Below are 15,328 nucleotides of genomic sequence, written 5' to 3' on the forward strand. Positions count from 1 at the left end.
TGCCCTGGGGACACCTGAGGTATTTCTTGGTGTGCATTCAGAGCAGGATCTGAGAAGCTGGCTATTTCCAGGGCTTCAGTGCAGCCTACATGCCAAGTTTGGATGGGGCTGGAATAGGGAATGAAAGGAGGTTTGCTTCGTTGCAGTGTGGAAGCCAGTAGCTGCAAGGCTGTCCCCAGACTGTGTGGTCACACCAGAGATGAGGCACTCGGTGCCTCAGTTTCCCTATCAGCACATAGAGGTGACCTGGGGTATCTGAGGCTGGTTTAGGAAGGCTGACAGTGCCTGGGGATGTAAGGGTCCTGGTTCCTCCTGGAGATGATCAGATTAAGTGCAGGGCTGCTGTTAGTCCACACCTGGATTGTGAGGCGAGTCCTCTGAAGGGCAAGGGAAGGGACACTCACGGTGCATTCCCCTCCAGCCTTAACTTCTTGGGACAGTCCTGCACTTCGGTGTTACCTTCAGCGGATGCCGCCGGGTGTGGTCTCGGCAGATGGGGCAGCCGCTTCTCTCCCCACGCTGCCTCTGCCAGCACCAGCTTGTCTGCCCTGCCGTGCTGATGAGAGCTCTGGGAAACTGCAGAAGTGTCAGGGCTCGCTGGACTGTGGGGCTGAAGCAGCTGTTGGCTTGGGACATTGCAGCCAGGGAGGAAAGAAACCCCACTCCTGCCCAGCGGGGGCAGAGCTGTGCTGTGGTGGCATGGCCAGCGGGGCATGGCCACCTCTCCCTGGCCAGCAGAAGCTCAGGACCCTGTGCAGGCAGGAGCAGGCAGGCTGCCAGCAGCTGGCTCATGCTGCTGACTTGACTTTGGGTCTAGGCAGCAGCCCTGGCCCGCCCCTGCCTTTCACACTTCAGGCGCACGGTGCAGCTCAGCTCCGATCGATGGGGGAATAAATCAGGGTGGGCTGGGAGCCTCCTTCTGGACTGCAGGAGCAGGAGGGCTCTCCCCTCACTGCCTGCTGCTGTGCACACGTATGTCCATGTGTCCCCCTGGGGTTATCCCCCCACAGTGTGTGGGAAACAGGACTGCCCCAGGGCTGCCCCTGGGCTGTGCTGGGCATTGCCCCCTCCGAGGAAATGAGATAGAAAATGATGTTTAAGGTGCAGGCAGCAGGGTCTGTGCCCTGGCATGCTGTGCCCTGGCCTGGGCAAGGGGTTAATTTTCCACTCAGTCCTGCAAAGCCCAGCCTCTTGCATGGAGCAAGATAATAACCTGTAGGGGCATCTCTAGGTCTGTGAGGCAGTGCAGGCACCGTGGGGCTATGCTATCCTCTAGCTCCATTGCCCTCCTAGGAGGAAAATGCTGTGGGTGAGTCTCAGCTGGCTGCACAGGCAGCAGTGCAGGCAGCTCCCTGGCCCCAGGCAGGCCACGTAGAGCAGGCACTGCCTGTTTGAGCTCTCCTTGCCTCGCTGGCTGCAGCCACAGCTAGAAAACACCCAGGAGTTTCCACCCTGCCAAGCATTCGGATGCTCCCCCACCTCCAGCCGAAGCCGAGCGCTGGAGGGCTGCGCTGAGCGTTACTTACGGATTTACTCATAAATATTTATCACTGCAGGGAAATTCCTGCCTCCATGCTCTGTGTCCTTCGGGCTCTTGGAGTGGAAGAGTTTGCCCCATTTCAGAATGGGATGCCTCGGGCCGAGGAAAGGTGTCCGGGCTGCTTTGGGGCAGTGGGAAGCCCGCTCAGCAGGCAGGCAGCTTGCCCTGGGGCGAACGATGGAACGAATCCTCCTGCTGTGATTTCTGTATGCCTCTAGCGCGGCGTTAATCGGCAGCCCGATTAGCCTGACTCGTAATTAAATCCTATTGATTAGCTAAATGTCACTGGCACGGAGAGCAGCTGGCAAGGGCTGGGATGCAGCGGGGCTGTGGGTCTCTGAGGGATTGCAACAGGAATGTTGGGGATGGGTAGAAGAAGGGAAAGATGAAACAGTCTCGGCTCCATTGCTAAGTTGCACAGCAGCAGAAACCATCCTGGCAGGACAGGTGGAAGCTTGGTCTGTGCTGGCTGAAGCCAATGGGAGACTCTGCCATCATGTATGAGCCTCCTCTGCTTCTCAGCTCTCTTGGATCTTTAGGCTGGAAGTCCTTCTCCATGCACAGGAGACCTGTGCTGGTCACCCTGCAGGTCCCTGGGGTGAGGTGCAAGCTCCTATGGGAGCAGCTTTGCAGGGCAGAGCCACCAGGGTTGTTCTGATGGCAAACACATCCCTGCTCCAAATCCATATCGAGTGACGGGAGGGAGGTAGATGTGACATTAGGAGCCATTTTCGAGGCTCCTGTCACTCCATCTTCCATAGCACATCTATTAAAAAAGCCTTTAATAGCCTCCTCAGAAGGTAATTTAATTGAGGTGAATTGATGGGTGAATTACAGAGCTGTCCTTCTCCATCCATTTTCATGGGAATTTGCTTGGTTGCATCTGATGTCATTTGCTGAGCAGCATCGGGCAGGTGGGGCACCCTGGTGAGGGGGGTTGGGGAGAGCCTTTGCTTTCCTCAGCCATGAGCAATTTGTGCACCTATCCAGATCCCTTCCAGAAGCTGGGGACCAGCCCAGCCCCTTGCTGCTGTGTCTGCCTGTGGAGTCTCAGCTCCTGTCCTCCATATCTGCTGCCCTCCCGGGCCAGGGACATCACCCAAGAGGCACTGCAGTGAAAGCAGAGCCATTTAGCTGATATTTTTATCCTTTTGGCTCTGCTTTAGAAGCAAAATCCTCTTTGCTGGGCACCATTTGGTCTCTCCTGCTCCAGGGCAGTGTGCTGGTCTCTGAAGCAGAGCCCTCTCCAAGGTCAGGAGCAGCTCAGACCCTTAGTTGAGTTGGGCAAATGAGGGAGGGGTGGGCCAGGGGTGTCCCGAGGGGCTGCCTGGAGGCTGTGGGTTGTGCTGGGTGTGTTATTTTGTACCTGCAAAGCATGGAAGCCATTTCCCAGCGTTTCCCTCTCTGATTTTCCCAAGCCAGGTCTTGATGATTACATTTTCCTCACGTGCAGCCTTTCCCCCAGCAGCCCACAGTATTGCTTCCCTGCCAGGTGGATCCCTGGCAGCTGCACACACTCATTAATCCTGGGCACTAAATGCTCTGCTCATCACGCGAAGGGTGTGATGAGTCCTTAACAGCACCCAGCCTGCTTCCCATGCCTGGGATGGAGCTGGGCTTGGATGGGTCCTTCTGCACAGAAACCCTCCTCTGAGCCAGGCAGAGGGTTGTCTTCAGCCAGCCTAGAAATAACTCCTGCAGCCAGCCTGGAAATGATCCAAGGACTTCCATGATGGAGCTTTTATCATTTCCACTTAGGACTGCTGAAAATTAGGCTCCATTTTTCATGCTCCTGTGTCGCTTCCCTACCCCATGGAGCTGGTTTCCACATGGTCTGTGCAGTTATGGCTTTGGGTTTGGTTTGTGAATCACCCTTGGATAATTTCCAGCCTGCTGGTTGTTTAGAAGAGGAGCAGGATTTTCTCCTCCCTCTGCCCAAAAGAGAATCAGCTCCATCACTCTAACAAACAAGATCCACATCACCCTTTAAGAGCTGTGAGGGTGTCGTGGACAATCCATCAGGAGCGGCCACGGGGAGCATTTCCTTGTGTTTGTGCTCCAGTACCCCCAGATCTCCCTGCAAATGCCACAGCAATAGGCTGGCAGCAGCCTCCCACTGCCCTGCAAGCTGCTCTTCCTTCAGCTGTGCCTTAATCAGGAGCAGTAGGTAGGTGCTATCACACCCTGGGGGAGCACTTAGAAGTCCCACCACAACAGCAGAGGTGTGTGTTTGCTCATAAGCAATTATTAAATGACAAACCCCTGTAATTGCAAACCTTGAAAACCACTGTGCTGATTTACTTAACCCCCCAATTAATCGTGATCAGGGTGTCAGAGGCAGCTGCTGGCAGAGCAGAGGAGCTTGTGGCCGACACCAGATGCAGGTGAGAAGCTTCCCACAGCCCCTCCTTGGGAGGCTGAGCGTGCTCAGCTTCTGCTGTGCAGCCCAAATCCTCCTCCAGCTGTGTTCTCCACCTTTCCTGAGCCAGTAGATCACAGTACATTAGGGGTTAGAAGGGACCTCAAGAGATCATGGAGTCCAACCCCCCTGCCTAAACAGGATCACCCAGGGCAGTCTGCACAGGAATGCATCCAGGTGCATTTTGAAAGTCTCCAGAGAAGAAGACTCCACAACCTCCCTGGGCACAGAGCCCAGAGATGGGCTCAGCAAAGCCACCCCATGTGCCCAAGAGATGCTCTCGTCCTAACTGTTGCTTTTGCTGTTCCCTCTGCAGGGCCTGAAGCCGATGGACCACAATGGTTTGGCAGATCCATATGTCAAGTTACACTTGCTTCCTGGAGCCAGTAAGGTGAGACACCTTTGTCCTTCTTCCCTTCTCCTTTCCCTTTGAAATCAGAGCTGGCAGCTTCCCCAGGGAGAAGCTCTTCACCCAGGGGCTGCTGATTGCTGCAGATTGAGACTTCTGCCCAGCTCTTACTCAGGTGAGAAGGTGGCAGTGGGAATGACTTTGGGCAAATGCCTCTGCAATAAACCAATGCCTGGGATCCGGGTGCCGACCCTGAGTCCTCACCCTTGGGAGCAGGGACTGCAAATGCCACGTTCCAGAATCCCCCCCAGGGAAGAACCTAGTGAGACCATCTGCAACTATAAACAAACCAGCTCCTGTTATGTTTTATTCCCTTTTTCTTTTGCATTCAAGCCCCCTCAGATCACAATAAAGCAGAGTATGAATCGTGGGGGAAATAATTCCATCTACTTAGGTTCAGCGCTTGCTGGAGAGAAGAGTAATTAAAGATATTGATGTGTAGTGAGAGCTTGGTGTAACTGATGGGGATGTGGAATTTAAATGCTAAATGTATGTGTTATGAATATTAATTGCAGTCTTATTTTACACTGAAGGGAAGACCTTTCTTGGGGAGGGCTGGGGGGGAGAGGTGTATTTGCTTGTTACGCTCCGGTTGAATTAATTGATAATGTTCAGGGCGGTAGAGGGAGTTTTTAACCACGTTTCAAGTTCTGCTGGAAATAGGAGAGCTGGGAGCAGTTTCATCAGAGATATTATCTGTCATTTCCATGTTTTGCAAATGCATTGATTAGCATTTCTGCTGGAGGTGATGGAGACCAGAGAGGCAGGAGGGAAGCTCTGAGCTGAGGGTAGTGCAGGAGCTGTGGGTTCAACAGGCTCAGAGCAGCTCGTAGAGGGGGGACCCTCTCCTTGCCCCCACGTCCTTCTGCCTCTGTGGTTGCCCTGGCTTTGTGCTGCCCTTCCAAACAGCACTGCCCAAAATCTGCTCTGGGAGAGGTGAGCAGATCTGGGGGGATTGTGGATGTTTTGTGGAACCATAGAATTGTTTTGACTGGAAGAGACCTTTAAGATCAACTCCAGCCTTTGACCCAACACCACCATGGCCATTAAACCAGGTCCCAAAGTGCTCTGTCCACACATTTCTTGAACACCAGGGATGGTGACTCCACCATCTCCCTGGGCAGCCTGTTCCAATGCCTGTGCCATCATTCCAGCAGTAGGACAGTGTTCCTGTCCCTTAGGTGTTTCTATCACAGTCTTGGGCTCTCAAACAGCTGTAGCAGAGCCCAAGACAGATGTGGGAAGCAAGGTGGGACCAGGTGATCCTTGAGGCACCTTCCAACCAGGTATTCTGATTTGTTCACCTCATGCAGAGTAGTCAGCTGGCTGCAGACTACTGAGTCATTCCAGATGGGAGAAAAAGGCACTCCAGAGCTCAGCTTAATTCATGTCCCTTGCTCAGGGCAGTGTTAGCTGCTGAGTGATGCCCCTCACGTTACCCCGTTGCCTAAACCCACTTTCCTCCCTGGCTCCAGGGGCTCCAACCTCAGGATCAGGCCCTATAGGCTCTGAGCTGGCAGTGGGTGCCATCAGGGTGCTTTCCCTGCTGTCCTTGTAACTCCTCAGCAGGCTTTACACTCTGTCTGGTACATATTTTGCTGCATGGGCTGGACTCTGGCATGGGAAGGAAAGAAAATAGGTGTGGGATGAAACCTGGTACCAGAAAGTGCCTCTCTTGAAGCAACTTGACAAAGATTTAAGGCAAACAAGCTGTTAATGACCATAGCAGGCCACAACTAAGCGCAGCCACCTGCAGTCTCCTTCAGCCTGCATTGCTCTGCTCTTGCCCCTGGACATGCCTCTGGGTGAGCAGCACTTGACACAGCCAAGTGGGTGGCTGGGAGCAGCAGTTTCTTCTCCCACACTGCAAACAAACTGCTGCCTGAGCGATGGGGAAAGTGTCTGGCATCACAGGCTTTTAGATGTTGCTGCTAATTGAGTCTGCCCCTGCATCCTGGTCAGCTGCTGGAGCATCAAACCTTGCTCCTAGGATCTCCTCCTCCTAGCCTGGTGCTCAGCATTTTGTAACTCCTCATCCAGCCTCCACAGCGCTGCCTGAGTTTCTTTCAGAGGCAGAAATGGCTTTGGAGACCTAAATGAAAGCACCACACAAGATATAGAGACTTTCTCTGTCTCTGACAGATCAAACCCAGAGCAAGCAGCTGCTTTGCACAAAGTGTTTGGGAGCAAGATGCTGTGCTGTGGTCCCTTGATGGCTCCACTGCACCAGCAGCTCCTCCAGCTGGTGTCTCTGTCTAGCTGACATGGAAGTGGCTGTGTGCTTGAGGTGCTTTTGGTGGGCAAAGGACTTGCCAGTTAGGTGACCCCCTCTTAGCTGCAAGCATAAGCTCTCTTCTTCACCCCATGCTTCACACCTCACTCACATTTAGCTCAAGGCTGGTGAACAAAGATGGAGAAGGCAGCAGCTTCCCATAAAAGACACACAAGACAACTTTGAAGTGTTGATTTCCTCAGTTCCTTAGCTTTACAGCGACTGAGGCAGGGATTGAACTTTCTGACTTCATGCTTAATTAGAGGGGAAATTGCTGCTTTGGCTGTCCCTGCCTGGGGAAGTTTTGGAGAAGCCTCATCCAAAGCCTGCAGCCCTTTGCTTCTGCTCTCCCTCTGTCCCCAACAGAAGCAGGTGGCTCAGCGGGCAGGGAGATCAGATCAGTGTCCCCTGAGCCAGGGGGCTGATGAGTGCCTGGCTTCCCCATCCATGCTGGTGACACGAGCTGCTACAACAGCTCCACTGTCCCCAGCTCGGCTCTGCAGAGCTGTGGTGCTGGAAAGAGTTGCCAGTGCTAACAAAACACTTATCAAGGAAGTTATTTTTGAGTCAGGCAGGAAGGGGAGCTGTGCCGGGAGCAGGAATGCAAATAAACAGCCAGAACAGCAAATTGGTATTTTTTAGTGAACCTGAAAAGACATTTTCCCTCCTCTCTCTCTCTCTCTCTCTTCTGCTGCATAAATGAAATCCCCATCCTCTCGCTGTGCTCTGCCAAGGTTCCCAATTTGCTGGCTCCTTCCAGCATGCAGGGTGTGGGGCTGGATTGCTTTGCAAGTGAGCCAGTGAGTCTCTGTGTCTCTGTCCTTCTGCCTATCACTGTGGCTGGGGGGGGGAGATTTGAGCCACCCCTTTGAGGCCTGGGGCAGAAGGGCAACTGCAGCATCGTTTTCTCCCCTTCCCTGCTCATCAGTACCCAAATGATTGCCTGGGGCTGGCTGCCACTGACCACTGTCTCCTTTGCTTTTCCAGGCAAATAAGCTGAGAACCAAAACGCTGCACAACACCCTGAACCCCACCTGGAACGAGACCCTCACCTACTATGGCATCACCGACGAGGACATGATCCGCAAGACCCTGCGGTAGGGCCCCAGGGGGCTGAGCAGGGGGCTGAGCCTGGCACCAGGGAGGGGGACCTGAGCCTTGCCCTCCCCCCAGGCCTCCCCAAGCATCCCTCCCCATCCCAGTGGTGATTTCCTGGGAGACCTCTCAGGGACCCCCACAGCCCAGCCCCACAGGATGATCCTGCTGCAGAGTGGGGCAGAGTTACTCCCCACCAAAGGCTGCAGCTCCTGCTCATGTCCTGCACACATCCCCACCCCTGCCCTGACCCACGAGTGATTTACAGGAGCTGCTGAGGAGCCTGGGCCTGCTTTGGCATAACTTCACAACTCACTGGCTGGGCTCCTGTCTGCAGGGGTGATGCTATTTGGTTTAAATCTCTTCACACCTAGCTCTTCACCCCGTGTGTGTCTCTGTCTGTGTTAAGTCACTGTGGTCATATCTTGCTGAGAAAATCCCCTGGGATTTTCTGAGCTTTTTGTAAGAAGGCTGGAGGCATCCATGAATTGTTGTCAAGCTAAATGACAACATTGACATAAGGACAAAGTTATTGTCAAGCTAAATGACATAAGTTTGTACCTGTCTGTGTTATTCTTTCCCTTTGGTTCAATTTCTGCACATTCAGTATCTCCTAGCAGCAGCTCCCAGGGGCTGGGGGACCTTGTGTGGAGCTGGAAGTGGGCAGGGGAGTGTGGTGAGTGCCATGTGAGCCTGGAAGCGCTGCTCTGCCAGGAGCAGACCTCTATGAGCACAAAAGGGGGTTGTGACTTGGCCCCTGTCCCACCTGGGTGAGGGCAAGGAGTGACCCAGAGCCTGCAAACAAATCTTGCCCAGGGAAGGTGCTGGGTGGCCTTGGCCACTCCTTCAGCACCCTGATCTGGGACCACCCTGCAGGAAGGTTTGCTGTGAGACCTGCTGTCAAACAAAGGAGGATTTTGCATCCTGCTCTGAAGACTCAGGGCTTTGTCAGCTGCGTGGCTGGAATCTGACCTTCCTCATTTTGCAGGCACCCTGGGAGGTTATTCTTTTCCCCACGGTGAGAGCACAGAGCTCTCAGGTCCTGCTCGGGGGTGAATCTGGGCAGAGCCTACCTGTTGTCTGCGGCGTGCATAGAGATGAGGAATTTAGCACCGTGAATTATTATTTCACATGGAAAATATTAGTCATGCTCAGAGTGCTGCAGGCCTCTTGGGCTGGAAAGCCTCTGCTTTGTTATTGCTATTGGTGGGGAATTTTTTCATTTTTCACTCCAGGCTTTGAAGTTTTTAGCCTCTTCAAGCATGGAAATTGGTTTGTAGAGAGATGCTCGGCTGAGTTGTTTGCTGAAAGGCACCAGGGAGCAGGAGGGTTTGACCCACCCACACCCCCCCCCTGCCTTTTTGAGGTCCTGGTAGCTGGTTTGCCCCGGGGAAGGGCTGTGCTCACCCAGCCCCAGGAGGCAGCAGGGAGGAGTGGGATGCTCAGTGGCAGGGAGACATGCAGGGATGTGTGAGCCAGGCTGGATTTACCCTTTAGAGAACAGGACTGGTGAGGAATGGCTGAGGAACTGGAGTGTGTTCACTGTGGAGAAAAGGAGGCTGAGGGGAGACCTCATTGCTCTCTACAACTCCCTGAAAGGAGGCTGGAGTGAGGCAGGGGTTGGGCTCTTCTCCCTAGTATCAGGTGACAGGATGAGAGGAAAAGTTTCTTTACTGAAAGAGTGGTCAGGGTTTGGAACAGGCTGCCCAGGGGGGTGGTGGAAGTGTTCAAGAAACACGTGGACATGGCACTTTGAGACGTGCTTTAGTGGCCATGGTGGTGTTGGGTTGATGCTTGATTTGATGATCTTGGAGGTCTTTCCCAACCAAAATAATTGCATTATCCTATATGATTCTGTGATGCTCCCTGCAGAAAGCTCTGGTTAGCCCATCCCAGCTCCTGCCCATCAGCCTGGGTGATGGGGAGGCAAGCATGGCTGTGGGCTCCTGCAGGGCTCAGCACGTGGGGGCTCCTTGTGCCCCCTCTAAAACTAAGTGCCGTGCACAGACCCTTGACCCCACTTCCAGAACTCCATGGTGATGCACTCTGCGTGGGTGGATGTGGCTGAACAGAGGTGGCATTTCTGTCTGGGGAGCTCCTGCGGGGAGCTCAGGAAATTGCTTGCAAGGTCGGTTAATGGCCAATTACCCAAACAGCTTCAAAGGGCTCCTTTCAGGGAGGTGAGGGAAGCCTCGGGCTCGCCCCTGCTGCAGGTACCCTGTGCAAGCTCCCAGCCGGGCGCTGCGGGGAGAGAAACTCCCTGCAAAGCTTCATCTGCTCATGCAGGGACAAGGTCCCCAGGCTTTGGCACCTTCTCATGCCACCAGAACCATCCATCCCACACTCTGCATCCACCAGAGCTGCCTCTTGGCAGGGAGGTTCCCAGGCTGCCCAGCACTCTGCACCAAGGCTGCACGTTGCAGCTGAGGTTTCCATACCAGCAGCCGACCCCGGTGAATTAGGTGGTAATTAAGGATCAAAATTCTCTCTATGGGGAGGGAAGCATCCAAGTGCAGTTCTGACTCACTGGCATTTGCAGCTAACTGATGGCCTTTGCTGGAGCCTGTCCCCAGGTCTGGAAATGAAGAATTAAAGAAACAAACTGGAGACAAATTAAAGAAACAAACTTTTTGTTGGAGAAGATTTCCCAGCTGGCAGCTCTGCCATGGGGCTGTTGTCTGCCATGTGAGCCATCTCCTCCCCTGGCTGTGGTGGGGTTTCCTAAGTGGTTTCAATCTCTTCTCTTGCATGGACCCCCAGAATTTGTCTAGTCAGGACTCTGAACCCTTTCAAGAATGTCTCTCCTGTAGCCTGGTGTGTAGAGGTTCAAATGAAGCACAGTGCTTGCACCCTTGGTGGCCCTGTGTCCTTCCCTGCACTCAGTGCTTCTGGCCTCGGTGGCAGGGCCCAGCCTGCCCTCAGGCACTGGGCATGTGCCAGCTGCTCTGCCCAATGGGTTTGGCAGAATTTCAGGTGGGAACTCAAACTCCTGCCTATGGCCCAGGGAATTCTTCTGCTAAAACAAGCTTCTGAGCACTGTGGCTCCATTTATTGTCTTGCATGGGGGAACCAGAGCCTAAAATTCAAGTGCTTTTCATTTTCCTGAAGAGCAATTCTCTAGTCCCATTTCTTCTTTCCTCTCTGTTCATGGTTGAAGATATTGGCAGAGGAGATTTTATTTATTTGTCCTGAGGCAGGTTTAGATGAGATAAGACTTCTTTCCAACCAGCCACAAGGTAGGAAAAGGCACTTTTAACTTTAATTCTTTACTTGAATTTTCTCCTTTTCAAACACTGGATACCTAATGGAGTAGAAGGATGCAGGGCTGGGAAATGTTGCACCTCCTCATACAGCTACCCACTGAATCATGCAGTCATTTTGCTTGGAAAAGGCCTTTAAGATAAGTACAATCATCAGCCTAACACCTCCATGGTCATTAAGCCATGTCCCCAGATGCCATGCCTCCATGTTTTTGAACACCTCCCTGGGCATCCTCCTCCAATGCCTGACCACTCTTGCAGTAAAGAAATTGTTCCTAATATCCAACCTAAATCTCCCTGGCACAACTTGAGGACATTTCCTCTTGCTCTATCACTCGATACTGGGAGAAGAGCTGCCCAGATGGGTTGGAATCTTTGCTTTACATGAGGAGGGATGGGTGAGCTGAGGTCCTTGTTGTCTGGAGCTCTTTCAGGGCTTTTTTATTTTGGTGTGGGTGGAGCTGCTTCTCCTCTGTGAGGCTGTCCATAACACCATTGGCACTGGGTCTTCACCCTCCCATGCCTTGTGTCTTCCTACCTTCAGTGCTTCACTTCCCCCCATCCATCATCTTGGCAAAATATCTCCTTCTCCTCCAGGAAGAGCCAGCTTCAAAGCTGTGGGGACGCTGCCTTCCCTGGAGCTAATCAGGCGAGGCTCCTGCAAGGCATCTGTCTGGAGTTGAAAGAGCATGAGTGATGCTCCCCTCGGCCTGGGAGGTGATCGGTCCCCAGGTGCCTCCTTGGTGCTGAGATGTGCAGAGGGGCAGGGAACACAACTGCAAAATCTCTTTAATGTAGAAATAACGAAGGAGATCAAAGCTGCCGCCAGCCTTCGCCTCCCAGCCGCCTGGAGAGCCTGTGCTGTAGTGGGGAAGCTGGAAAAGCACCCAAAAAGTCTTCCCTGCCCACCTGGGCTCTTGGTAGAACGTGTCCAGCATGGCTTGTGGTGGGTTGGTGTTGGCACACAGCACTCTACCAGTACCTGAAGACCTCCTGGGGAACCAATGGCATTCACCTTATCACAGAGACCAGAGCAGGAGCATCCTGTCCCTCCTGGAGAGCAGGGTAACGAGTCCCCTCTTCCCTGAGCCCCCCAGCCCCACACCATGCCCCCACTAGCTGCCCCTCATCCCTGGGCAGCCTTGTCTGAGCCGCTCAGGTGACAGACACAAGCCCCAGGAGGTGTTGTGCTTCACCTCCCCAAGCAGGGCCACCCCCAAGGGAGAAGGAGAGGTGAAGGCAGCTCAGCTGATTGTGCTGGCAAGCAAGGGTTTGTTAATGAATCAACCCCCTCAGAACCCGGCAGATACCTCAGATTTCATGAAGCGCAGCAGGTGGGAGGATCTTGAAAGGTCTTATCCATTCATTGAATTAAATATCCTTGAGTCTAGCCCAAGGCTTAATAGGGATTAAACCACCCACCAGCCTGAGAGGAGGCACACTCAGAGCTGCTCCAAAGATGCTGGGCTTGGAGGGCTGGAGTTGCTGGGCTTTGGAGCAGGTTCCTTGCCAGCACCAGGAGTAAATCCCACCCCGCATTCCCCTCTCCCAGTCCCTCTCTGTGGTCTGAGCATGACCGTGCCCCAGCAGCTCAGCTGTGGTCTCTGGTAGTGGGAAGCCAGGGTGCATGACAAGGGGCTGCAGAGGAATTCTGGAGGGGAAAGTGACACAGGCAGAATAAAATCTCCTTCAGTGAAAGAAGGCAACATGCAGCAAGTGGATTGGATTGGTAATAAACAGCAGAGCCAGGCAGATATCGGATACAATTATTCATATCCAGAGATATTGGCGAGGCCATGCATTATTCATGTGGGACTCAGCTAGCCCACGAATGCCAGGAATTCTTTGTTTAATCATGTGTTTGACAAACATTATGACTCATTAAATATATTATTCAGAAAACAGTATTTGATCAGGTCTAATAGACATGCTGCAGGCACCAGGAGCTTCAGGGTCCCCACTCGCTTTACTCCAGAAGCACTGAATGAGGTTTCCTCCAGAACCGAAGGCACACTCATCATTTCATCTCCCTTTTCCTGGGGTGTCTGTGCTCACTGCTTGAGGGATTTTGTGATGGAGCCTGGCACTGAATCCTCCCTTGGCTTTTGGGAGAGCTGGGCAGTCCCAGTCTCTTTTTTCCCTTAGTACAAGCAGACATCACCTGCACATCTGCTCCTCCCCCGAGAGCCTCCCAAGTTGCTATAGGGACCATAAGGGATCTTAGAGACAGGAGATGCATCTTCAGGCACTGCTGCTTGTTATGTGCATGTGTGTTGTGGAAAAGGGTCCTCAGTGACCCCCTGTTCTCCCCTTTCTACGATGGGAAAGCGGCCAGAGGAGTGTGTGTGTGAGCAGAAGTTGTGAGTCAGCTTGAGCCGCGGTGAGTCAGGACTGTAACCCAGGAGCCTGGGCTGAGTAGGAGGGAGAAGAAGTTTAATGAGCTATGATTGTTCACTTGCTGCTTAGTTTTCTTTCAAGGTGGCTTTCACAGCCCTTAACTTAGAGATCAAGACCCCTCAGTGGAAGCTGTCAAAGCAAAAGCTGAGCTCAGGGGCCTGGGTTTAATGAAGAGAGACAAGGGAGGGATGATGTTTGAGTTAAGGGCTCAGGCTGGCAGGTGAGTGTGGCTGCCAGGGGCAGCTCTTGCTTTTTGTCATGGAGCTGATTTTTTCCTAAGCCAAGGCATGAACATTCCACCACATTGGTTGCCTGTGATAAAATCCAAGCTGGTGTAATTGCATGATGCCTGTTTCCAAAGGGAGGGCTGGAGCTGGAGCTGCCTGTGGCTCAGGCTCACTGCCTTGGCTCATGGGCCAGGGCACCACCAGCCTGCCTGAGTTACAAAGTGTCCTGGTGATGATGAACCACAGCCAGAGAGACTGGGGTTCAGCAGCTGAGAGCAAGGGCTGACACAGAACTCTGTTTGAACTACCTCTGGGCACCACACAGAGGTGGACACAAAATGTGGGGCTCCACCTGAGAAGTGGCTAGTGTTGCCAGAGGGAAAATGGGGCTTGGAGAAACTTGGTGGTGTCTCCATCTCCACTGTGCAGCTCAGAGGCAGCAGTGGTTCCCAGGTCTTGCAGGTGTGCCAGAAACTGCCTCCCAAGGGAGCCAGTTCTGTGCAAACACCACAGCTAGCCTGAGACATCAGCAGGGACAAGGAGGATGGCCATCAGCCCAGCTCTGTGCCAGGCTGAGCTGCCTGCATCATGTAGCACCTCTAGGTGCTGAGTGCTGTTGGTCCTGTGGGACAAAGGGGACATGCATCCCATGGTACTGCAGCAGGCTGGGCCTTGGGCACCCCAACAGTACCCCCATTTGTCACCTTTGTCTTTTGAGGAAGGGTTTGCCCTTGGGTGGGCTGTGGCACAGGCAGCTGTGGTGGTTTTGCTGCCTCGGGGTGTTCCTGTGCCCTGCATGCTTCTAAAGGAGGGCTGGGGGGCAGGAGCTGTCCCAGGGAACAGTTCAGAGGGAAGCTGGCATCTGCCTGGGGCTGAGTTGAAGGTCTCTGAGCTGCACAGGGACTGGTGGCCTCAGAGTTACTTGGTAAGGGGGGGTCAAGGAGCTTCCTGTGTGCCCACAGGGGAAGTGGGGCTCAGTGGGATTCTCCAGCCTCTCTCAGGGTGACACTGGAGCTGCTCTCCCTGCCACCACCATTGCAAGTTTCCAACCATTTCCTTCCTGGCTGGCTGACTGTCCTGGGTGGTGCTTGGAGCTTCACAGCATGTAGGACATGGCATTTGTTATCTTCTTCTTGTGCTTCTAGGGTGCATCTAGACATTGTCAGGGGAAGATCTTGTTACTCATGTTCTTAAGAGGTAAAACCAGCACCAAAGCCTCCCTCCCCCGAGTGTGCAAGAGACAGCACTGCTCTGCAGGTGCTGGGTGTAAAAATAGAGCCTTGGCTGTCAGCTCCCTGGGAGGGCCACGCTCCTCTCCCTCCAGCCCAGCTCTCCTCCAGAGCTCTTGCTTTCCCTCCAGCCCAGCTCTCCTCCAGAGCTCTTGCTTTCCCTCCAGCCCAGCTCTCCTCCAGAGCTCTTGCTTTCCCTCCAGCCCAGCTCTCCTCCAGAGCTCTTGCTTTCCCTCCAGCCCAGCTCCCCTCCAGAGCTCTTGCTTTCCCTCCAGCCCAGCTCTCCTCCAGAGCTCTTGCTTTTCCCTCCAGCCCAGCTCTCCTCCAGAGCTCTTGCTTTCCCTCCAGCCCAGCTCTCCTCCAGAGCTCTTGCTTTCCCTCCAGCCCAGCTCTTCCCCAGAGCTCTTGCTTTCCCTCCAGCCCAGCTCTCCTCCAGAGCTCTTGCTTTCCCTCCAGCCCAGCTCTCCTCCAGAGCTCTTG

The 15,328-nt window shown here is 53.7% G+C and overlaps 1 protein-coding gene across 2 annotated transcripts in view; it reads left to right on the forward strand.

The window, feature by feature from the left end:
- The window catches only part of DOC2B (double C2 domain beta), a 45,585-nt gene that overhangs the window by 21,329 nt on the left and 8,928 nt on the right, over positions 1-15,328 (forward strand). For both annotated transcript variants that reach the window (XM_068154768.1, XM_068154769.1), the window contains 2 exons: positions 4,276-4,350; positions 7,628-7,737. In XM_068154768.1, coding sequence (XP_068010869.1) covers positions 4,276-4,350; positions 7,628-7,737 — 185 coding nt within the window. The remainder of the gene's footprint in view (positions 1-4,275; positions 4,351-7,627; positions 7,738-15,328) is intronic.

This window comes from Melanerpes formicivorus, unplaced genomic scaffold (assembly GCF_026170545.1).
Source record: "Melanerpes formicivorus ecotype bairdi unplaced genomic scaffold, bMelFor1.0.p_v2 SCAF_29, whole genome shotgun sequence".
NCBI classification, from domain to species: domain Eukaryota; kingdom Metazoa; phylum Chordata; class Aves; order Piciformes; family Picidae; genus Melanerpes; species Melanerpes formicivorus.